The sequence below is a fragment of the Gavialis gangeticus genome, unplaced genomic scaffold, assembly GCF_001723915.1.
Source record: "Gavialis gangeticus isolate Ggan-Ray unplaced genomic scaffold, GavGan_comp1, whole genome shotgun sequence".
NCBI classification, from domain to species: Eukaryota; Metazoa; Chordata; order Crocodylia; family Gavialidae; genus Gavialis; species Gavialis gangeticus.
Window position 1 is genome coordinate 23,140,483 of NW_017729028.1, and position 25,862 is coordinate 23,166,344.

At 40.0% G+C, this 25,862-nt stretch overlaps 1 protein-coding gene across 1 annotated transcript in view; it reads right to left on the reverse strand.

Annotated features, from left to right (window-relative positions):
* Window positions 1-695: 695 nt before the first annotated feature.
* The window catches only part of APOB (apolipoprotein B), a 52,269-nt gene continuing 27,102 nt past the window's right edge, over window positions 696-25,862 (reverse strand). The window contains exons 21-29 of the mRNA XM_019520673.1: window positions 24,252-24,586; window positions 22,727-22,902; window positions 22,398-22,585; window positions 21,961-22,106; window positions 16,680-17,053; window positions 7,859-15,436; window positions 6,346-6,460; window positions 5,753-5,936; window positions 696-4,422 (exon numbers count right to left, since the gene is read on the reverse strand). Coding sequence (XP_019376218.1) covers window positions 2,596-4,422; window positions 5,753-5,936; window positions 6,346-6,460; window positions 7,859-15,436; window positions 16,680-17,053; window positions 21,961-22,106; window positions 22,398-22,585; window positions 22,727-22,902; window positions 24,252-24,586 — 10,923 coding nt within the window. The 3' untranslated portion in view covers window positions 696-2,595. The remainder of the gene's footprint in view (window positions 4,423-5,752; window positions 5,937-6,345; window positions 6,461-7,858; window positions 15,437-16,679; window positions 17,054-21,960; window positions 22,107-22,397; window positions 22,586-22,726; window positions 22,903-24,251; window positions 24,587-25,862) is intronic.

Genomic DNA, 25,862 nt, shown 5'->3' on the forward strand with positions numbered 1-25,862 from the left:
TATCTTCATGTCAAAACCAAGTCCAGATTTTATAGAGTTTGGCTGATTTTTATTTTGGGATGGCAATGGACAGCTGTGAAGTACTGCAACGATGAGATCTCTGTACTGAGAGCAGCACACCCCAGACCAACTGTGGAATGACTGCAAAATGGCTGCCATACAGATTACATAATTGAGAGCTTTAATCCATTGGCTGCAATGCTGTTTTGAGACTTGGAAGTCTCCCTCTAACCACAGTTTCGTGTGTAAACTATTGTGTTTGCTCTTGGGATCTTTAATCTTGCCAAATAGAGCCAATATTTATGCTATCCCACTAATTTATGATTCAGTTAACCCAACCCTTACATGCTAAACCTTCTGTAGAATTTCTTCTCTGCCCAAGAACTGGGGATGGTAGACAGAAATAAATAGCCATAGGAAAGAAGAAGAAAAAGGGAAACATGTTTTAATCTCTCGCTGTAAATATTTATCAAGATATTCAGTTTTACAGGGTCCTTGTCATCAGAATTACCAGGTTCTGTTTGTGCCTGATAAATCTGGTTATGTTCACATGTTTTTGAGGTTCATGGAGAAGGGGCAGAGGTAATTTGAGGCAAGTTGTAGTCCAATGACCTACTGGCTGAAGATTTATTATGAAGGAAGATGAAAGGATTTTCTTTTGCCAAAGCTGCTAAACTGAATCAAGTCTTTTTTTGATCTCAGGAGAAGGACTAAACAGATTGTTACAGCTGTGATCTTCCCTATTTTCAGGGACTGAGAAAGGCAGGAGGATAGGTGTAGGTTACTTCAATTCAAAATCACAACTCCTTTAGCAGTTCTCAAGGGATTCAACCCCGAGCATTATCGAATGATGTATCCTGGCTGGGATCCCTGGCAGCACCGGACCTGATGCTGGAGCTGAGGAAGTTTTACTTTCGAAGGGCCAGCCTTTCCCTCCCTGCTGCTCGACAGGTGTATGCGTTTCGGCAGCTTTGGCTGAGTTGGTGTTTCTCAGGGTTAGTTTAGCCAGCCCGAGACATCAGTCATGAAGGATTTTCTCCACTAATAGCACACCAGGCAGTTAACCGATGGATGAGCCCAGTCTGTAATAGTATTGACACACATACATTTGGAACAGTTTCACAAGCGCAATGTTTCAAAAGGAAAGCAGCTGTTATATTGTAATTCTTACATGTGGACAAACCCAGAATGATATACATGTAGCAAAACTGCTCCAACTCTAACACTGGACGAAGCAGTGTTAAAGCTGGAGCGGTTTTGCTACACTTGTATCATTCTTGGCTTGTCTACATGTAACAATTAAATTACAACAACGGCTGCCCTTTCGAAATGGCTCCAACTGTATGTGTGACCATACTCTGAAAGAATATGAAGTGTGACTAGGTAGATATGGGCGAGAAACATGGCTTACAAGAAACCTGAGAGCTTTCCTATGAACAAACAAGCAAACAAAAATTGGAAGGAATAAATTACATCAAAATAAATGTACTCACAAAGTTTCTAGTGACATTTCGTAAAGAGTTTATTCTCAAAGAGGCAACAAAGAGTAGAAAGCCCATTATTGCAGCCTCTCCTGGACCTTTTTAAAGGAGTATCAACATAACATTCTAACAGCTGCATGTAAACCTAAATAACTTACTAGACCCACACATTTTCCATTTGGGAATGGTCCTATTTTTGAGTGAAGCCTTCAACATTTCTATTTAAATTTCAAACTTTGGAATTTCTCGCATACAAGGCCCAATCCAAAGCCTACTGAAGACAATGGAAAACTCTTTTTGACTCCGATGGAGATCAATGTCAGTGAAACTTGTGAAATTAAAATAATCACAGTCATACAATTTGATGTGAAACCTGAACTTTTGTGGAGGTGAAAAAAACCCAAGCAAACCTATCCCCCTGTCCCCACATTTCTGGGTTACAAAATTAGCCCAGAACAAAATTATTTTTCCTAACATTTATGGCATATTTTTTTCTCAGTAATACTGACAAATACATGCATTATCATTTGCATTTAATAGAGTAATACTATTTGCCTCTCCTGACAATGGAATTAATTTTTTCCTTCTTGACCATATTTGTAGAATTCAGTCATATTCTTCTTTGCTTTCTTTGCAGGGCACATATTCTTCTCTCTTTTTCCCTTGGCATAGTGAGGAGAGTACTTTTGCTGTTAACTCCTATACTAGGAATATTAATATTTCCAAGTTGTTTTTAAGTGGCTCATGAATGTGACCTTTATCTTGAACCCTACTTGTTCTATGTATTCCATAGCTTTCATGACTATTTACAAAATGTATTGCACAATATTGACTTGGTCCAACACATACTGAAATCAGGGCAAAGACTTCCTTTGACCATAATGATGGTTGGATCAGGTTATATGACCCAAGGCTGTAATGAATGACACAAAAATGTAATAAAGAATTCATTTATTGGCTTTCTAAATGTATTAAAATAACCTGCTCTAGATTGTTTTTCATTTACAAATTCAAATTCAGACAGTATCTTCCCTAAGTTCCAATATGCTAATTACTGTCATTTTTAAATACATTGTCACACAAACTTGGTATTTTTGTTCTTCTGCATGTCCATTCAGGTTTTTATGAGCTTCTGTAGGTTTTCCATTATCTGCTGAACACTCAGTTGGTCAACAGCAAGCTGTTGGTCAATGAATATTTGCAGTTCTTCCCATTTCTTAGAGCCTTGTTCAATGCCTTGCTGCATTAATGTGCGTGTTAGTTCCACTTTTTTCCTCAGTGCCTCCTCACTTAATTGGGCAAATTTAGACACTGATTGCCAGTTAAATGGTTTGGGTAAATCTATTCTAAGCTCTCCTGGGCGAACGGCTATGTAGGCCTTGAGGCTTTCTGCAGCTGACTTTTCCAACTTATAGAGAAGCTCTGTGATGTACTGAATGACTGTGGAATAACTTTCAATAGCCACATCAATTAATTTTCTTGTCTCTGTAATTACCCACTCATAGGATAGAAGAAGTTGGTCATAGGTGCCCTGCAGTTTTGCTTTGACTTGCTTGTGTTGCTCAGCAGCACCCTTTTTAACAGCTGCAGACCAATGCTGTATCTTTTCCTGAGCAGCAGAAGAGAGCTCCCTGATTTTCTCTTTTCCCTTTCCATCAGTATCTGTAAGCAGGTCATAATACACCTGGCCGTGCTTTTCACCTAAATCTTTTCCTTGATTAATCAGATGTGCAGCCATGTCAGTAATATCTTCAATGAACTTGTCACGCCAGTCCTTCAGTGTATCTATCAGACTCTTCAGCCACTCTATCACCTTCTCTTCTACTTCATAGTATTTGACTGACCATCCTATTATACTTGGATCAAAATATTCCTGCCTCAGTATCTTTATGTAGGTAAGTATATGATGCAGCTTCTCTGAAAGCTCCTGGAACACCTTTTGGTTAAAATCCTTTACCTGGTAGAGGTATTCTTTGAAAGCCCCAGATAGGGATTTTAATTTTTTTGCATAGCTTGAGTTGATGGCATCCTTGTACAACTGTTGAGTTTGGATTTTGATATCGTCAAAGTTTTTGGACTGTAGGTTTCTAATAAGTTCTTCCACTTTCTGGAAGACTTCTTGCACAAACTGTTTAAGTTTCTCGAGCTTTTCTGCAAAGTCAGCCCCTTTAAGACTAGTAAATACCTGTCTAACTTGTTTCTGCAAATCTTTAAGCATTTCCTTAATTTTTTCCACCACATCATGACCTTTGATCACTCTTTCAGAAACAGGAACTTTAACTTCCAGCTCACTGATCAATACAATCAAAGCATCAAAATATTCTGCCAGTTTTAAAATGCATTGATCAATAACTTTTGCTGCCTTCTCTGTAGACATTGCATATAATTCTTCACCTGTAAGTTTGTCAGTCAGTCCAGGGACCTGGAATTTGGTGGTCTTCAGGAATTCAATGAATGAGTCAATCAGGTGCTTTACCTTGATGTGGTATTCTTTTATTATGTCTATGGTTGTATCAAAAATCTTTGCTGTGATTTGTTGGTAGTCAATCTGAGCAGCTTGATCTGCTGCTTTCTTATATAACTGTTGGGTTTTTGCCTTCATCTCTTGGTATTTTTCAGTGGCCTGGCTGGCTGCTGTACGAAGCTGAAGATCTATTTCATCTACTTGCTTTATAGCAATTTGGTACGCTTTGTCAGCATTGTTTTGCATTAGGATCTTTGCCTGTAAAGTGGCAGCACTCATGTCCATCCCCATGTGCTCCCTGTGGTATTTGTTAACACAGTTGTAGACTGCATCTATAATTTTAGGGATCTTTTCTTTTAGACCCCTCAGCATGTTTGGGGCTGCATCCTCTTTCCAATTTATTTTAATCTGAATCAGGTCACGTTTCTTGAATGATATCTCACCTTTTAGTATGTCAATATCTCTATGAGGGGCAGACTGAAAATATAAAATGGAATACGTGAAAAAGCAAATTACACATGCAATATTATTTACATCATATTTCTGCTCTAAAAGCATGTCTCTAAATCATAGGTAGATTTCAAATAGTTTTTTTTCCCAACATTTTGCACTCTATTGATTTTAATAGATGCTCACTTAATCTTAATAGAAATCCATTGTTACCTATCACATACCAAAGCTTTTAAAGGCTATGTTGTCCCTACACTTTGACATTGACACAAAAAAATTGGAAAGGGGGTCCATCTTTTTTTCAAATTTCATTGCTTTCAATTCTACTCATCCACTAAGCTCTGATTATAAGGAATTTAAAGAGATGCTTTTTTCTAAATAGAAATCCAGTAACATTTTAGAGCAGGGGTGGCACTCTGGGTCACATTTGGACCAGGGGGCTTCTTATGAGCTGAATGACCTGCAAGTAATGGCAGTGTTTATCCAAATGGCTGCTGTCAATGCTATATTGATTGTCACAGCTCCAGAACCCAGGGGGTTAATGCAGCTGCCACTTGCCCTGTCCTTTTCCCCTGCCATCAATTTTAGGATTTTAGTTGTTGATGGCGACTAAAGAGTAAAGGGTGATTGCAGGGGGATCCTGGAGCATCTCTGGCAAAGCGGCTCTGGCAGCTCCAGTGACATGCCCTGTGGCACCACTTTGGTCCATAGAGGTAGGCAGCCCTATGGGATAGATGACCCATCTCCATGGGCCAGATTTGGGCCATAGGCCATATCTTTGATGTCATGACTTTAGATTGCTGAGGCTATTAGAAGAATTGTTCCTCTGTGTGATCTGAGGTTGCTGAATATATATGTTCTATAGATTAGATTAGTTTTATGTGGCTCCTACTTTAACACATCATCGTAGAATATTAAACCTTTTGACATTGTGTGATCGGCACTGATTTCTTGTGACACACAATATACCAGAAACATTCTAGTGGCCCTGTGATAGGCACTTTCAGGGTTTCGGATTAAATTTAATTTGCGCTTCTGATTGTCATCACTTTGAGATTCCCAACTGCTTTCCAGTTATTTCTCAACTAATCTCTGACACAAAGACTGCACATTGGGATATAATTTTCAGAATGAGATTAAAGCTTATTGCCATGGCTGGAAAGAGCTGAGAAAGCTCTGACTAATGCTGTTGATGGTTTGCTTTTTCCTTGGACAACTGGCAGTTCTCAAAACTCATTGTGACTCCCATACTAAGTATTAGGTTAACTTTGAAAAGAAAAAGAGCCCCCATTGCCTATCCCCTCCCCCTCCCAGTCCAAAACCAAAGCCTCATTGACTGATTTCAAACTTTTCCTACCTGACTCCGGTAGTACAATTTCTGCCTGAGGAGATTATCATCCATCTCAAAAAATGAACCCAGGGTGCCAGCAGATGGTGAAGATATCGATGAAGAGATCTTGTTCTTAGTTCCATTATACTGCACATGAACATCGATAAAGGTTGGGCTGGTGATGTCCAGTACTGCAGAGTGGTCCGGGACTCTAAAATAGCCATGAACAAATGGTTATTAAGGAAAATAAATGCTATAGTAAATTTCCCAATTTGGAATATATCTGCATACAGTAATACTTTCATCAATAGAGGATACTTCTGGGTGACAATTAAGACCACAATGCATATGCCCATCAAAAGGGATCAGACTGGTGAAGATGAAGCTCAGCAAAACTTTGGTTAACTTATTTTTTTTTCATAGCCTTGTGATATAGGTCTGTTCAGAAAAATGGTATTAGGAAAACCTACTGGCAGCTTCCCAATTACTCGTGGGGTGGCATATGGGAGGTGGTACCAGGGACCAAAGATGTATGACAGCCACATATTTTTTTTTACAGTTATAGCAAAGCATCTGCAGTTTTGTCTATTAAAAAGTATGTTATCAGAGCAAACACTTACCTAATTCCTCGCATAGCAAAATCTCCCTTATATACAGCACTCAAGTCAGGATGTGAAAACCTGCTTATTGTCTTTACAGCAAACACTTCTCCTTCATATCTGCAGGTTGACACAGCTACAAAAGAAAGATTTCATGTTGTCTGACTTTTCAGAATCACAACAGAAAAGATCAAATGCTATCCTGCATTTTGGCTGACCAAATTGCTAATGTTTCACAATAAATTATTGTAGGTTAGGAAGTTAAGTATTGCACCTTTTTTGCCAAGATATTTTAAAATGCTCGATGCGTTATAGCAAACATTGCAGGTACTGTTATAGAACCATGGAGAAATAAGCTATGCAATTGCTTCTTTGTCTCTCTCCTTGGAACTTAGATTTTAAAAGTCGTCTTGTTTTGCTTTGTGTTCTTCAGACAGACTATAAACTGAGATTATTTGTCTTACGTGTGAAATCATTTTGTATTTGCCTTACAATTTTAGGATAACTTTAACTGGTGGTTATACTCAGAAAATTGACCGTAAAATCTTATTTTCGGATTCTGCATTGATTGTATTTTAGTAATTTTACAGAAAACTATTTTTAGGTTGAAGTTATATGTGACACTTAGACCATACTGAGGGCACTTAAAATGTGAATGTCCACACATTAAAGCTTGTTAACTCATTCTAAGTGCCCTCTGAGCATCTCAAATTATGGTAGTTCAGGCAAAGGTTAACTGAGGTCAGTGTTAGGGTAATTCAGTCTGCTCTATGGAAATAAAAGTAGCAATCTGCAGTCCTCCAGCATCCCAGGATGCACTGCTCCCCTTTTCCCTTCCCCCGCCACTCAGAGTAGGAACAGAGCCCAAGTATTCTGGTTCCTAGTCATGGCTCTCCTCATCAGCCCTGTATTTGCAAGTCCATTAACATCTTAGAGCAGGCAAGAAAAGCCGTTAACCCTTAACACGTGACTGGTCACAGCATGTTCTAATTTTTGCACCCCCTGACATTCCAGATTTAGTATGACTTAAGTATAATGTGCAACTTCACCCTTACTTTGTATGCAAAGAGACAGGAGTTTCCTCATGTACAAACTAAACCTAGAAATAAACCATCCTTCCTATGCATTTCAACCAGTTTTAGAGATTCCAAAGCCTAACAATGTGCCTGTCCAACTCAATGCAGCAAACTGTGCCCTCAACTAAAGTGCCACAACTCTATGTTTTTTAAACTATGCTGTTAATAACACCTGTGCACTCCCAAGAGTGTCTGCAGAGGTGAAACTAATTGTGGATCACTAAACAATTCTGTTGATGGCACAGTCTCTCTCCTACACTGTCCAGGCAGGATTAACAGGAGGAAGAAGAAATAAAGATGTGTTGCTATTAAAGTTAATTCAGGTGGAGAACAGACATTGTGTTTTCCCTCCCCTTAGCAGAAAATCTCTGCTAAGATAATGTTTGGAAAGTTGCAAAAAGAACAGCGTGCAACATTTTAACCCACACTGGAGTAAAAAATTCAAATGCTTTTCTTACCATCAAGATCATATTCCAGGAACTGTAGTGTTGAACTCGAAGTGGAATCAAGGGAATATTCAAACGAGTCCTTATTATTTTTTAGGCCTGTTTTCCAGGTGACATTGTATAAAGGTGAGGCGACTCTGAAAGATCCAGTCAAAGCACCAAATGCAGGGATATAAATTCCAGCAGGCAAGGATATTTTTAAAGGTGGAATCTCAATTTTCTGCTCAGGAATTGTAATTGTTGGGAGATCAAAGTTTGCAATCTTATTGGCCACTTCATTCAGATCCACAATTTGGTTTCCAAGAGAGAATGTTTTTGGAAGAGTGAACTGAGACACAGTTATTTGGTACTCAGGTATTGTCACCTCAAAGTATGGAATTTTATATTCTTCCAGTGTGATATAATTGGTTCCTACATCTACTTTTGGAAAGCTCATCTGTGGGAGAGAGGGCAAACTAATGTTAAATGGCATTGTGGTTAGCTCCTGTGGGATTTTTATGTTGCGTAAGTCAAAGGTATATGAGGGAACTTGCAGAGTTGTGAAAGGAACTTTAAATTCTGGAGTTGTGAGAATAGGACCTGGAGCTTCCAGATGTATTTCAGGAATAGTGAATGTGAAGCCATCTGCTAATTTATTCACGTATATAGGGAAGCTGTAACCATCTTCACTCTTTGTATAAACTATGGATACTGAACCATTTAAGTACTGCCTTTTGTCAGCGCTGGTGGTGACGTCCAATTTTAAGATATCCCACAGGTTCCTGTTAGAAACTGGACACACAATGCTCTTGAGGAAATCTACATGTCCTCCCAATGATCCAGAAATATCAAATTGTGCCTTTGAGTTTTCATTTGATAGCTGCGTATCATGGCTCAGATACAATGAATGAATTTGGCCTTCACCCTTCCAGCTGAGCTTCTGATTTTCAGTATTGAGGTTCATTAAAACAACATGATTAACTAGAGCTGTTTCCATGAGGGAATTTGGTTGGGTAGCTTGTATCTGAAGAGTTGTTGACATACTCCAAGGAGACATTTCAAGGATTACTTTGGTGTTCTGAGTCCCTGTGGTTGTAAAAGCAGAGGTCAATCGTACATGGTTTTCCCCATTATGGTTCCAGACTGCGTAAATCCGACGGGAAGACACTTCCACAGCAAGATTTTCTTTCATGTTCACATTCCCAATTCCATCTACTTGAGAGTTAGTCTCAAGCTTGACTGAGGACCGAACTCCATTAGCATTCAGGTAGGTATTTGCTTCATGGATTAATGTTCCAGAAAATGGAGTTAGGGTGTAGAATAACCCATTGATGTTTCCTTTTGTGGCTGTTTCTAGAGAAATGTAAGACGTAAGGCTTTCCAGACTGAACTTGTGATCAATTGCACCTTTAGCTTTGCCAACATAGTCAAGAATATCAAAGGCATAACTTAAATGATTCACGGTGGAAACAGTGGGTTTGGACTTAGTATTTCCTGTAAGTTCTTGCCTGAAATTCATCTTGAGAACTGGTGTGTTGATCTTTGCATTTGTTGTCAGTGAAGCTTCCACACTCTTTTTTGAAAGACTAACAGTGCTGTCGTGGTTTCCTTCCACAAATTTATTATTACTCAGGGACAGGGCTGAGGCCAGCTTCAAACCTCTTTTCCTTGTCAAGCTGGATGTACCATCTAATTTAAACTGCAATGCCTCAATGAATGAAAGAGAGGTGGCACGGAGGTGAGCAACAATATCTGATTGGTTGAACAACCCAGCATTTGAATTCAGAGTGATCACACTGGATTTAAATGAAAAGTCACAGGTAATGTTTCCCAAAGCTGGAATCAGGATATGATCTATTGGATTGTTCATTCTGAAGTTCGGAAGCTTAAGTGTGCGCAGGTCTTGTGGGACGTGAAGCACTGGCAGTTCCAGAGAGGGCAAGACTAGAGTATAAGACGGTACTGAAAAGCCAATAAGTGGGACTGTGAAGCCTGGTGTGCTTATTTCTCTGGGGATCAAATAACCAAATGCTGGCAGCTCAGCTGTAAAGGGTGAGACTTCAATATTCACAATGGGAATGGTATATCCTGGAATCCTGAAGGTGCGTCGTAGCTTGCTGAGTGAAGGCTCGACTTTGTATTTGTCAAGCTTTGCTTTGGCTTCATTATATGACCTGGTGAGAAAATCTAATGTATTGTCTCTTCCTTTCTCAAAATGCTTATTGACGGAGATGATGTACTTATTAATTCTTTCATATACTGCTTCTAGGGGAAGTGGGATTGAGTGCATGTCTTTGTTTTTCTTATACTGGACTTTCAAATTTAAATCAAATGATTGCCTTGTAGTCTTCAAGAAATTCCTCAGTCCTGTTTGTTCCCACAGCGAATATTCTTTCAGTTGAGGTGTTTTCATTCCAGTATGGGGAATATCAAATTGAGGAACTGTTAGAGGAATAAGTAGGAAGTCCAGGTTGGCATCACCGTTCACCCCTACATATGCGTCAGTTTTGTCTTCATCGTTTCCAGCAGACACGTTAAGGACACATCGATACTGATTGAATCTGCCACCAGCTTGCCAGTTGATTTGCTGAACTGAAGAACTAAGCACCAGACCATAATTATACAGATATTCAATTTTGCCAATTAGTTTCATTGGGAAGCTAACTTTCACATTCACCTCATTGTTTGTAGATGTGTGGATTTCAAAAGGCTGGACTAAGAAGGCAATATTGTTATTTATGACTCCAGTAATTTGTCCATTGAGCTGAGCATTATGAGATCCTGTTAGTTCTACTTTCATTTCTCCAAGATGCCCTTTACCTTGTACGTTCAGAATACTACGCCCTATGTGCTGCGACTCAATCTCAGATTTAATTTGAAGCTTTGCATAATTTAGGAAACCACATTCATAATTCACATTTTGGTTGACTTTCAAGTATTTATCATTTATCTTGTTTTCAGCAGCAAATACAATAAGGGGTCCCTCGACTTTAAAAGTGGCATGTGATTCATGGGTACCTTCATCGGAGAAATCAGAGACACCCCACTTCCAGTTTCCTCTTCCATTAGACGTAAATAATATATGTCCTGCTTCTAACTCTGTAGTCATATCATTGCTCAGCTCAGCCTGACTGGAGAGATCAGCCTGTGGGATATTGAGTCTGTGTGAATAGGTTGTCCTGCTCTGCATTGAAATCTTTTTCTGTAGTTTGACCATTAAGTTATTATGAACTTCGATTGAATTCTTGGCAGTCCGTATGTTTGCTGTGGTTTCAGCTTTCCCCTCCACAGAAGTCCCTAAAAATGTCACTTCACCTTTGTGATCAGCTTTAAGGAATCTATGAGTGAACTTCATGGTTTCTTTAAGGTTTAGCTGCTGCATTTCTGGGGCTGAAAGACGTGCGTCTGCATTCATTGTGAAAGCAAAGAAATCCAGCTTGGACGTTGCTTGAGCTGAAACAGTGGCCACAAATTCTGGACTTTTTGCAGATGCTGTAGTGTTCTGAACACCAGCTTGAGTAGAGAGAGTGAAGAATGGAGAGGCTATTCTGAAAGCACTGGACAGCTTGCCAAATGTGGGGATGGCCACTGTGTGTGGAATACGTGGCAGCTGAAATTCTGGTATCTGAACATTAGGAATCTGGAAATCATTTAGATTCAGTTTAGGGATTGACATTTCAGGTATCTGTAGCTCAGGAATTTGTATTTCTGGGAAGGAAATGCCAGAAAAAGGCATATCGCTCATTTTCAGATCTCTGAAGTACATAGGTGTTGGCAAATAAAATTCACCGGATATCATTTGGTCTATTGTTTGCACAATCTGTAGCTTGATCTCAATCAAGTCAATTGTATATGAAGGAACCTTAAAAGTATTTAGAATAGTGAATTCTGGTGTGGTAAATCTCATGGGGATTTTTAAGTCTTTTAATTTCTTGATGTTTATCTGATAAGAGGGGATGTGCAGGTCAGTCAATGGAACTACGAAGTCTGGTGTTTGAAAAGTTGCTTCCCGTAGAGCTCGAAGACTAACTTCAAAGGAGGGTAAGTTGATTAAGCCAGTTTTGATTTCAGGAACTCTAAAACCTGTTTCAATTAACTGGTTCACATTTTCAGCCCAGTGTTTCACATTATATTGCTCAGCCAAAATAGCAATTTTCTCAGCAGCAATGTTCCATTGGTCAGAAATGTATGTGACAATGGTATGGTAGAATTGGCTTGCCATCTGAAGATACCTCTGGCATTCCTTAGTGATGTCCATTTCATAAATCCTCTCTCGCAGGTCTTCCAGATGTTCATTTATCTTGGCTTTCAGACTCATAAATGCTGTTGAGTTTAGCAGGTCTCTGACCCAGGTGATCATTACTGCAAGGTTGGTGTCCTTTAGCTGTTGTATGAATTGTGAAACTACAACACTGACTTCTTTTATATACTGCTTCAGTGCTTCTACTTTCTGCGGAAGCTCTAGAGCTCTGAGTTCCTCATTGATTTTTTGGGTCACTTCTCGGATTTTGTTGTTTGTGTCATCTACAAATTGGTTATAGTCAAAAGAGACGAACTTTTTGATAACCATATCAAGGAACGTGTTGATTTCATCTACCCACTTTTTATAATCAAGCATTTGAACTTGCTTGACAGCATCATCAATCAAAGATACAATTTTGTCAAAGAGTGATTTTATATCTATTTTTTTCAGAGAGATGGTTAGTTTCTGGACAAATTCTTTCACTTTGTACTGATTAGACATTTCTATCAACCCATCCATTAACAGGTATGCCTGCTTGTCAAGTTTATACTTCACAATCAGTTCGTGCACTTTCCCCCGGAAAGCATTGATCTTTTCAGTCACTTCATAATCCTCCACGAAATTGAGGAGAATCTCTTTAATTTGCTCAATAATGTCATTCATCTTTTTAACCGGAAATGAACCCTTTATTTTTTCCAAAACCTCTTTCATGTTAATGGCCTGTATCTGCTGTTTCAAGTTTTCTGCAATCCATCCCACATCAATATTTTGAATAAGAATCCTGAGTCGCTCTAGATTTTCCTGTATCCGAACTCGGATTTTGTAATGATCATCCACATTTTGAATCCAAGCTGAAGTGCTGCTTCCTAATGTGCTAGGGTCATACTGAGCAATGGTGGTCTGTAAGCTCTGGAGAGTGTTAATCATGGTGACAGTGATTTTGTACTGCTGATCTAGAATTTTCATTCTTTCAACTATTTGGTCAATCAGCTTTGCAATAGCTGTTTGAATGTCATACTGATCATAATTCTCTCTGATGAACTGCTCAATTTTTATCAAGTAAGCCTGAAGCTGAACCACTGCATCCTGAAAATGGATTATGACATTTTCCAATGTAGTTTGCAAGTCATCAGCTGTTATATTATAATCCTTTGTGAATGCAACCAAAGTCTGTTTCATACGGTTAACCCTGCTTTTTAAATCTATTTTGTTTATGTAGTCATTAACCCGGTGTGGGAGCTTATCCAGAGATGCCCTGTATTTTCTCATATGCTGCTCTACATTTATGCTTCTTAAGTATTTTTGCATAGACCGCAGGGTTGATATAACTGCACCTTTGATTTGTTCAAAATACACTGGCAGGCGATCCAGGAATGGCAGGTTAATCAAATGCATATCTTTGTTCTTGTCATACTTCACAGACCCAGAGATGCTGAATTCCTGAGGGTCTTCAACACTGTCCCTCAGGCCTAACATATCGATTAGATTAATTCTTTCAGACATGAATGGAACTTGAACTGGGGAGTCCATTATAGTGAGGTCTGCTAATGCTTTCCCACTCAGTTCCACGCCAGCTTTTTCTGCATCATTGTAAGCACTGAGCTCCTGTGTGTACATATTATTGTTCAGTTGACTTTTCAGCTTCCAGGCACTTGACTGCTCTGATGGGGTAAAAAGCAGACCGATTTTGTTATCAAGTACAGTAGTGTATTTTTTTCCCGACTTCAGGGTGTGCCCAGTGGCTCCTCTGTAATCATGGGACATTGTGAAAGCCAGGGGCTCTGCTTTAAACAGAAATTTGCTGTATAGCTGTCCAGTGTGTTCTCCCATAGCAATCAGACTCCCATCACCAGTGGTGTGTATATCGGTTGTAACAGTAAACGGGGCCATTATGGACCGTACCACATTGGTGAAATGTAGGTGTTTGGAATCGCAGTTTGTGTTCATAGTAACGGAGGAAGCGAGTCCAGCAATCTCCAGGTTTACCCTGTGGCTCAGTGCTGTGCCTTGAACTTTTGCAAGCGTGTCCGTTTTGAAACTGGCTGCCAGATCAGCATAAGTAATGGTGTATGTATGCTTGACTTCGTTTGTTCTGTAAGCTCCTCTCACATTGCCACCCAGGTTCAGCTTCAGTGGCTCTAGTCGTAGCTCTGCTTTGTTGGTAATGTCAAATTCACTGAATTTTATATCATTGTTCAGTTTAGCTGTGAGTGATCTGGGCTGCAGTTGCAGGTCAAAAGAATGCTTGTGGGACTTGTCAGCGCTGACAGTGTTGTCTAATTTTGAAACGAATGCTAAAGAGAAGCCAGGGATGTTCAGCTCATTAACATGCTCAAGCTTCATTTCCTTGTATGATCCTACTAAGTTATTGGAGAACTTGAGTCCTTCTCTATTAACTCTAAAGTTGAAGATGTTTTTGCTATCTGCACCCAGGACTGTGCTCTGGTATACGCTTCCCAGTGCTATTTCCATTAGGGCCACTCTTCCATCTATGCTGAATTTTGCATTGTGTTTACCATACCGTCCAGAAGAAGAAACCATCAGGGAGCCTCCAGAAATACCCAGTCTAGCATTCATTTCATTCTGTAGCATCAGTGGACTAAACTGCAAGTTTGTGGTTGCACTGCTGGCCAAACCATCCTGATTAATAGTTAAGCTGGACTTGTGGGCTGCTCGGTTTCGCTGATCGTTCACCGAGACATCAGTGTTGAGGACAAAACCCTGGGCATCGAGAGAACTTGTAAGCAGGGCATAATATCGATTTTGTTTGTAGGTGGTTTGGAACTCACTACGAAGTGCAGCCCCCCGCTTTGCCAAAGTTAATTCAAATTTGTTGAGACCTGCCAGGTTTTGGTATCTTCCATTTGTTTCAGAGATCACTTTCAGGTGGCTCTTTTCATACTTCAGTGAGGCTGTGTTTCTTAAGGTACCGCTCTGTACATCAGAGACTGAATTAATTAAAAACACATCATTGCTATATCTGCCAGTCATCTGGTTAGAAGCTTGAAGATAAGAAGAGTCCAGGTTCAGATTTGAGTCACCCGCTAGCTCATGGCTGTTTTCATTGTAGGTACTTGTGAGAGTGTAAGTGCTTCTTGCAAAGACTGAAGCGACTTGCACCTGTCCTTCCATCCTCATGTTACTGGTTCCCACGCTACTTTCTTTTTTGAAGTCCATATCACTAATGAAGGAGAGCTGAGCACCCAGAGTGCTAGATGCCTGAAGTGAAATGGTGTCTTTTGAACTGAATGTGGGTTCATACTTCCTAGTCTTGGAGAATTTAAATTTGGAGCTTAGGAGTATGTGTTCCAGGGAATTTTCATGCGTGTAGGTGAACATATGGTTATCAGATGATATTTCTCCATTACCTGAATACGGGGAGGTAGGGAAATGGGGTGGGGGAGAGAATGACACAGAAATAATAAATATTTTACATTTCTGGGACAAAAATTATGTTATATTTTGTCATTACATTTTTCTGGAATTTTATCTTTCTTTGTTTATCAGGCTAAAAGTGTTTTAGTAAATATTGAATATTTCTGAAACGCAGGGTGTCACTCTGACATCTGTCATCACATTTTCAAAAAGTCCCTAAATTGAAACACCTAAACTCCATCCAAGCCTCCAGAGCAGCCTAGTCTGTTTAGTGTCCTTAGATCATGCCTCACTCATGCCATGAGCTCATTGCAAAATACAGCAGCTTGTTAGCTTCTCTCAAAGAGGGGGCAGGTAGCACCCATCCTTTGACTATCAGCTTAGCAATTAGACCACTCACCCCAGATGGGGGAGACCAGGTTTACAGGAGAGAATTCAACCCCACTTCTCCTACTTGACAGAACAGTGCCCTAACCACCAAGCTATTGAATATTTTGGGTAGAAGGCACCCTTCATCCTTCTTGTTGAAGAATCTGGCCCCTTGTGAATATAAGAGATATGGCACATAAAAGAGCAAGAGCTTGAGTCACTAGCTTAGTGGCAGGGATGCTCCCCTGTTCAAAAGCCTGGAGGTTGGCACAGTCTCCTGGGAAGTGGGAGGTGCCTCTCAGCCTAATTCCCTGTTCTATACAGTTGTTATAAATACTAGATAATTAGCCACCAGGGGAGTACCACTTCCTCCCCTGGCTTCGTTTTGAGTAAAAGTGGCTGCACCTACCACGCTTTGTACTGAGGTCAAAATTGGGAGTGTAAATTAGATGTGATCTGAGAAGAATACAGAACAGTTTGGCTTCCTTAGGGAAGTTAGGTAGAGTGTAGGTACCTCTCTAGCAATTATCTGAATCACACCATTTTTTTAGGTGTGCTCACATATTATAATGTTTGCCATCTAGCTACCTGAGTTACATGGACACAAACCCACAAACATATATGATCTGAAAGCACTTAGCTGTGACATTTGTAGGATTGGGCTTTCAGTATTGGAAAAGTGGGGTTTTAATGTTAAATTGTCTAAATCAATATTTAATAGCTCTATAGCTGTCTACCATGTACAAATTAATATGCTTAATATGGTGCATATAAGACTACAGACATTTAGAAACAGTTTCACAAAAGCTATAATAAGAATAAAAATAAGAATAAAAATAAGGATAACAATAACGGTAAAGCTCTTACCCTGTACATTGAATGAAAGTAGCTCAAAAACAGAATCAGCAGTCATGTGGTAATTTGTTCTCATGCTTGGTATAGTCTTTGTTGTGTTTGCCAGTTTGTAAGCAGCAGACCAGTTGTAATAATTGCTGTAGAGGTTTGTGGAGATATCTAAAGTGCCAAGGAGAGGCACATGAAGTGGGTAGGACTCCGGAATTGTAAATGGTGGAATTCTGTACTCCTTGGATGGTACGTTTAGTCCCACTGATTGCATTACCAGTGGAGGTGTTTTTACACTCCTTGGTATCTTTATGTCATGTGATGATCTTCCACCAAAAGGCAATGGAATGTTAATTATAATACTGTCCTTGTTCCAAATATATTTGATCCGACCATCACTGTAAGACAAACATTACTCCTTGTAAGTGTTCTGTAAAACTCGATTAAGTGTACAAATAGTACATACTCTAATGTTGATATTAAGCTTCTTCACAGACACACATGTGAAGGGAGGAAAAGTACTATGAATATGTAGTATGATGGTATTTTCAGAACAGATTATGTACATTCATTAACGTACCTTCTAACACTTCTGTTCATTTTGCAGACAGCGGTTACATCTATACATTCATTGATGCACTTTTGCTACTGCCATAAATTTAGTACCACTACTGTGAGGTACTAAATAAATGCACATTAGGCTGCCCTAATGTGCAGTAGCAAAAGTGCATGCTTTTTTAGTGATGCTTAATGTGCAGTAACCTATTTTTACTGTGCATTCGTGTATTAGCATAGTTTTTGACGTGGCCTTTTGATGCGTAGTAAAATAGGCTGCTGAGCATTAAAGCACATGTGTAGACATGCCCAGGGGGATTGAGATGGAGAGATTAAGTGGTCCAGCACCAAGAAGCAAGTCACAAACAGAATTTAGGTTAGACCTCTGATGTTCCTGACCTTTTGCCCTAAATTCAACTATCAGATTAATAGTTCTCAAACATTTGGGGGTTTATTTCCCTTTTATGTTTGTTTACATCTGTTTACCCTTATGATTCTGTTATGAATAATGAAAAAAGTAATGCTTTATGTTGCTACAAAAGCACAGTTCAACCTTTCTGACAAACTAAGAGAAATTGTAGAGTTATTCTCCAATTTCCTTTTTCTCTCTTTTCCCCCATCTACATTTCCCTTTCCCTTTTTCGTTCTTCTGTTCACTTACGTATCTTCTAAACATACATTACATTTCCAAAGGGATAAATATAGTCCACTTAGAGAAACACTGGATCAGATCATGCTGACTGCCTCTTATTTTTTTGCAAAGGTGTTAAAAAAGCAAGACCTTAATACATTTTTCTCTTGGTTTTCTACTCTAATTTATACTTTGCACTTGCTATGTAAATCTGTTCCACAAACAATAATGAAGAGACATGGTAGTGTGAAAATGGGTTTCTTACAGGGTGAGAAAGGTATCGTAATATGCATTTTATTAAATGGGACACATAAGGCAGGACTTTATTTCCCTTTATGTGCCTAAGTGACAGTTTTCTAGCTATGTACTTGGCTGCTTCTGGCAATTACTCCTGCACTGTCGATGTGTAGGTATCTGTATAAAGACTGAGCTTGTGCAGTTGGCCATATACTGGTCAGCCATATCCATAGGTACTTGAGGAAAAAACAGAGTGCAAGAAAGGAGGATCCTTTCTTCCTTTGGCTCCAAAGCAATGGTGATGTGTAGTGGGTTCACTGGGGTGCATGTGCACCTCCTGACAGCACTGGTGCACCCCCTCGCAGTAGCTTTCCCTGCTTAGGCAGCTGGCAAGGGGGGCAGGTGGGCATGTTGGTGCCCCCCCGTGAGTGCCAGCTGGGGAGCGGGGGCACCAGGAGAAGTGCTGCTGGCATGTCCGGGCACGTCCCTGGCCCTTTTGGGCATACCACTGGCACTTCTGGGCAGCATTCCCTCTTAGAGCCGGCTTAGAAGCTATGCTGCTTCTGGGTCAGTGCGATTGGCCATGGGGGAATCCCCCCACCTGGTCAGTGTGATTGGCGATGGGGGATCCCCCCACCCCTCCTTGAACTGCCCTGTCACTGGCTGACCGCTGTGGGGGCAAGTGCCCCCCCAGCTCAGGAGGCACCAGTTGCCCATGCCCCAAAGTCTACTAGTTAGAGCACTTGTCCAGAAGTAGACAGTTCAGTTTTAGCACCCCCCCAATCCATAGGGGCTTAGAATCCATATCTCCTTAGCTTTCAAGTACAGTCCTTTCATCACCATACCACAAGTTGTTATGCTGGCCCTTTCTCTAACACTCCTTTTGAAGTTGATCTCCTGCCCCTCAGTTTTAAGAGTCACTGGATCAGAGAGCTGGAAATCAATGCAGCGGGGAAAGCTCTTACGCCATTAGGAGCAATGATTCAGGGTAGAACTAAGGGCCCACTCTGTTGCAGGATAGCAATCATCTCACTGAGCCACATCCTCTCTTGCTTGTTCTTCTTTTCCTGACCATGCATTTCCTGCTCTCGGCTGCCCAGGGGTCCAGCTTCAAAAGGGGAACGGTACAGCCTGACCTGTGGTATGGTGTTTAAAGTACTATACTGGGACAGCAGAAAGATGCAGGTTCAAAATCCCTCTGGAGAAGGGGCATTTATAACCTGGGTCTTCTGCTCCCTGGGATAATATCCTAACTGTTCAACTACTAGTCATGTAGTGAGGTTCTTATCCAATCTGCCACCCGTTAGTCCTGAATTTCTAGAAGGGGACATTTTCACGACTTGGATGCTCTTATGCATCCATTATGGGTGTGCATAGGTAGCTAGGTACCTGCCTGGCCACTGTGTAGCTGCCTGCCCATGCTCAGTTTAAGTGTGCACACAGTCCACAGTGCAGGGTAACAGAACTGCAACCTGCACATAAATGCCAGAGGCTACTTACGTGACTAGGCACACAAAATCCTACTTGTACTGTACAAGGAAAGTCTTACAATCAGCATCACAGTCTGACAGAATCCTGATTCTGGACTCAAATGTCCTAATTCCAAGCATAATGCCCTACTCGTTAATATAAGGGGAGATTGAGAAACTCCAAATGCCTTCACTTGTTTGAAGCCCTTCCTCAGTGAAACCATTGCCATACATATGTAATGCATCATGTTGAATAAAAGAAATAATGCTATTCATTCATAGTCTTGTGTGGGAAAAGGGACATGTTTGCATAATGTGGCATGAGGAGTTTCATTATTAATACATGTTGTTTGATGGAACTTTAATAGTTATTGGTTATTTCTGACAATTTTTATCTCAAAAGTTTTGTGAAGTTCTACGGAATGACTTTATTTGTCCAAACTTCATACTAGAAAGTGTGTTAATCATTATATACTATATATTACTCATTTTTCAGAACTTGTTTTTCTTTTTCTTTAAAAGCTTCAGTCACCCAATCAGGCCTAAGGAACAATTCCCCATGGTGACTGAAGAAATTTGACTGGCAGCCAGAGGCAAAGTGGGGGTAGAAGTGTTGTTATGCAAAAGGAAAATGAGAAGGAACTGTGCCATAATTTACAAGAGTTGACTCCTGGCAAGATCCTGTTTTCTAACAAGATTTGTTTGTCTAACTCGTGTTTTTGATGATGAGTGCCTTGAGGCAAGACTTTTTTCTGCTTTACATATAAGAGCCCATTTAAACAAGAATAGAGGCCTATCAGCATACTAACAAGTTCACTCTAATTGCCAACTACAGAATCAAAGTGAACAGTTTCCAATAATCCTTAGGTTGAAATTATCTGCATAAACTATTCTGTGAACAGGTACAAATAACAAAATATGTTTGTTGAAACCAGTGCTGATTCATAACTAGTCTGGCAACAGAAAAAGGGCAAAACAATTTGCAATGGATTATTCTTCCAGTAACATGATTTCAGTTGTTCCTGTTTCCCACAAAAAGGACTTCTCCAGATTTGTGGAAAATCCTGATAAGGTTTGTTGGTCTACAGGGATGTCTGTGAAACATATTTACTGAACCAACAAAAATGGGAGCATATCAGACGTTCTTAGGACATTAAAAATTGCATGTAAGAATGCAACCATAAATATGGTTTTAGATGGTAGCCAAATATTATAGTGGTGAATATGGTACAAACGTATTTTTACTAGAAAGAATGTACACTGCCAAATAGAAATTACCTACCACTCAAAATATGGCCCTTAAAATTAAATGATTAATAAAAATTTAATGCAGAGTAGAAGAAATAACCATGATTATAAAAAATCGTCCATTACCATGCTCAGCTCATTAACAGAATTAAAGCAACGCAGCTATTTAGTTTACTGATAGTGACATGAGGAAAGTATAAGAGTTAAACAATAAATATGTTTAAGAGAGATGGAGGCCAAATATATTTCAAACATATTTGCTATTGGGAATCTAGACTTGTATGAGCATCTCTGCTCCTTTGACTTGTATTCATTTCAGTTAACGCTCTTTCCTATGGAGGTTAAGTATAAGCCAAGGGTTCCTAAAGTAAGAGCTGCAACCCCAAATTAGGTTACAGCCCCAATGAGCGTGGTCATGAGCCGCAAAGACATTCAAAGAGCCTGGCAAAGCAACCAGCACTTACACTACAAGCCCCTGAGTGGCATCATACCCCAAAATATTGGGAACTTCTGATGCAAAGCTATGTCTCAGTATTCCACTGGGGCATGAAGCCAAGCGCTGTTGCTTCTTGATTCATGATTAGCACCATCAGAGTAGCAGAACAGAGGAAAATTAGTCTGCTAGAACACCAGGCTGGGAGTTGTAATGAATGCAAGTCCTATATAATGGCATAACTACTCAAAACAAATATTCAAAAAGACTTTTTATTTCTACAAATCTGTAAGTCTATTATGACCCTAAGAACCAAATCTTAGCTGAGAGTGTGACTGAATTGAATTCATGGGAAGGGGATACATATCATACAGACTTTGTCAGTGAAATAGCATAGAAGATTGTCATTCTGGCTCCTTTTTTATTTCTGTTTCCAGTGCCTTACCCTTGCACAGCATTTCTTACTATGATACGGTCATATATTATGGGCCACCTCCATGGCTCAGGTAAATTGCTTTTAGTGGGTCTGTGGCAAATGTGCTACCCCATCGTACATAATTATGTGTATAGTTTGCTGAACATAACATCTCTGCTCTTAAAATCCTTCCTTATGATCACAATAGACTGTTGTCTAAAGCAAGGTCAAATAAAAATGTAGTAAAACCATTCATGAGCATTAATGAATATCTAGTTTTGGTTCCCCGAGGTGACCGATCTCATGTGCACCTTTACCTTTTCAGGAAGAGTTCCTCTGGAATGGTGATAACTGGGAGGCCCATTTTCTGAAAGTTAAGTTCCTGAAGTCCACTGAGTTTATTCTTTAGAGTCTGAGCATAAGGAACATCTTTGGATGCCTTCTGCAGCCAGGTATTTGTTGCCTGCAAAACCCAGAGCAGATGAGTTTTCCAGAGTAAAATGAAATGACAAGTTGGTGGTGGGGGAGGGAGAACACTGCTATCTAGGGCTAAATGCATGGTCAACTAAGTCACTGGGACTACCCATTTCCTTCAGATAAAGTTGGTGCTAAAGAGCTTTGCTGGCCTGGAATAGACAGAACTGCTAATGAAGCTGTTACCTGCTCACACTAAAGTCTGTGACATTGCTCACGTGAGCATATTTTCACCAGGGACTTAGGCTCTAATATTTCTGCAATATGTGTTCATTCTTACCATAATGAATTGTGAGACAATGTGTCGTAGCGTCATGTCTGTATGAGCCACTTTCTGGTCCAGCAGCTCATTGGCATGCTTCCGTAAAGTCTTTGGATAATCTGCAAAGTCAACAGGGAAGCTGGAAGACATCTGTTTCACTGCAGTATTCGTGTCGATATGCCACTCCAGTTCAACTTTCTCAGAATCTGAAAATCGGAAGAGTTCAAGAGGTAAGCAAGGTAAAAATTAAAAAGGCTCAACATGCACAGAGATGTACTGTAGAACTAAAATAATACTAATGGTTTTACATGTGGACAGAGTTTTTATATTATATTAAATGTTCATACTGTATTTGAAAACAATGCTTTCTGAAATGGAGTTCCCATGGGCTGTTGCAGATGAGCTGATCTGAAGAGATGCTCTGTTAGCTGAAAAATGAAGCGACGTCTCCGTTCTAAGTTGAGTTTGCAGGCGAGGAATGGAAATGTCACCTCCTAGCATTGCGTCTTCCTTCCCATCATACCTGAGAAAATAAAATAGTAGACAATGTGTTTATCAGTGATTTTATGATGTCAGTTTTGAGCAACAAGATTAGCATTTGGAATTGGATAAAAGAACAGGTAGAAAAAAAAGATTTGTTTGAATCTCAGGGCTCAGCCTAGGTTTCTTAACTCCTTAGGTCTGGGCATTTTTGGGCACTTACACACATGCAGTGAGGCTGCTCTAATGTGCTGTAAATCCAGTGTGTCAGAGCAGACTCAATTGAGTCTGCTGGAGCACAGAAATTAATGCTCTCAGAAGCCACCAGCATCAAGTATATCAGTGTCCCTGTGCTGAAAAATGGCAGTGGGGCACTTTGAACTAAAACTCATTCAATGAGCTTTGGTTCAAAGCACCACACCACCATTTTATCAGGGCAGGGACACTGATACATGTGATGCTAGGGGCACTTTTAATTAGCGTGGGTCACTAATTAAAGTGCCACCTCGCCACCGCCTCCTGGAGCATATCTAAAAATGCCCATAGTGCCCAACATCCCTTCCAAATATACAATTGATCCAATAAAAGATGTCACCAAAAAACTCCCTTGCTTCTCTCATACTTGTTCAGTAACATATATGATCCTGAAATCTTTACTCAGACTAAATACCTCTTGATGTCAGAAGTCATTTTGACTAAAACATGAGGGGAAACTAAATGCTTTGCCCTGGGTGGGCCATACTGTACTACTGGACCTGATTTACCACTTGTTTTACACTTTTGTACCTTGGCTAGAGTAGAACTACAACTATTCCAGATTCTACAATGGATGGTCCCTGGGGATAAAGAATTTCATGGAATAATGAAGGTTATTAAAATGGTAATTTTGTCGATTCACCCTGGGTCCATGAGGTTGACAATTTTTGCACATTTTTTACAGTTCTCCTACAGATACCAAGGGGAATATTCTTAGCATGAAGTGTGGAAACCTAAAGAGGCAGGGCTGAGTTATTTTTTTCTTATACTTTATTTCAGCATTGTGTGCCCATGGCATCCTAGATATTGTCCAAAGGCAGATGATCCAAGAAATACCTCAATAAACTTTTAATCTAAATTTTACAGGCCACATCCAGTGTAAAGGGTTAGTCACAAACCTGGAGTATACCTGCTTTCCCTTTTTATCTGTCTGTGGTAGGTTACAGATGAAAAGCTTTATAGGAGGTATGTATTTAAAACTATTTGAACGAAGATTGGTTATATGGTGTGCACAGGTTATGTGCAATTTTTGTCCATCTATGAGTAGAGAGCATAATCCTAAATCTCCCCTATTAATGAAATCTTGCACTTCCTAATTCAAAAGTCTGGAGAAGCGAAAGAGTGTTTCAGGATTACCTTACGCGACCAGTAAGAGTAACTTCAGGAATCTTTTTGTTGTTGAGGTCTAAGATAAAAGTATATGCTTTCCTCTCTGGAGTGGATTCATCATTGACTCTGAAGTTGGTACCAAAATCAACATCAAAATTTGGAATTTGAACAGCACTAGTCAAAATCCTCTTGCCTCTGTTATATCTGAAGGTTAGTGTGGCCTCACAATCCGGAGCACCTGAAAAATGCAACATTAATTGTCTGTTCACTAAGCTTATATTATGATACCCTGCTTTAGGAGACAGGATGTAAAAACAAGCAAGCAAAAATAATATCACCCTCCCAAAGAGATAAATCAGGCACTGAAAAGCATAAATTCTGATTAAATTCAATTTTTATTTCCTTGCTGGAAAAAAAAAATTTAAAAAGGATTTGAACCCCGCTGCTATATTATCTCTGTTTAATTACCTTCCTGTTCCTTCTGTTTATCTAGGATTAGTCTCCTTCAATTCAGGTTGTCCGTCCTCTACCTGGGGACGAACAAGTCCTTGCATACCTACAGGCTTGGCAACACCAACCTAACCAGCACTACAAATCAAAGGGACCTGGGAGTAATAATAAACCACATTGTGAACATCAGCCAGCAGTGCGACACAGTAGCCAGCAGGGCTAACTATACCCTGGCATGCATCAATCGATGCATTTCCAGCAAAACCAAAGAAATGATTCTCCCACTGTATACCCAGCATTGGTGAGACCGCAGCTGGAGTACTGCATCCAGTTCTGGGTGCCGCTCTTTAACAAGAATGCGGTAAAGCTCGAGAGAGTCCAAAAAGAGCCACTTGTATGATCAGAGTCTTAAAAGGCAAGCCATATGAGGAAAGGCTGAGTGATCTGGGACTCTTCAGCCTGAAGAAAAGAAGGCTGAGAGGGGACCAGGTAGCAGGTTACCGCTACACTATGGGAGTACGTCAAGGGCTTGGCGAGCAACTGTTCACCAGGGCACCCGGGGGAAAACCAGGAGTAATGGCCACAAAATCCTGGAAGACCGTTTCAGCCTTAACATTAGGAAAAACTACTTTACAATTAGGGTGTCCAGACTGTGGAATAAGCTCCCTCCAGAGATGGTGCAATCACCTACCCTGGAAATCTTCAAGAGGAGCCTGAACGGTCGCCTTGTTGGGGTCACCTGACCCCCAGTTGTCTTTCCTGCTTGGTGCAGGGGGCTGGACGAGGCCCCTTCCAGCCCCTTACAATCTATGAATTTATGATACAATTCCTGCTGTCTGAGTAGATTTTCTGTATTTCTATGCATTATATTTCTTTTCATATTTTTTCTTAACCATGCATTATTTTCTTTTGCATATATAGTACCTATTAAATTTGCCACATTGTTGTGTTCATTTATCAATATAATTACTTTATGTAAAACAAAATAAAGCATATTATGTTGCAAAATATTTCCTAAATATTTGTGGCCTGGGACCATGTGCATACATGAAATTTAATATAGGGCTATGTGCTAAAATGATTGTATTATGTGTTATAGATAGTGGTCTAAGACTGTTACTCCTGTTTTTTTTTATGACATCATAATGGAAAACTTAGCGGAAATATATATATATATATATATATATA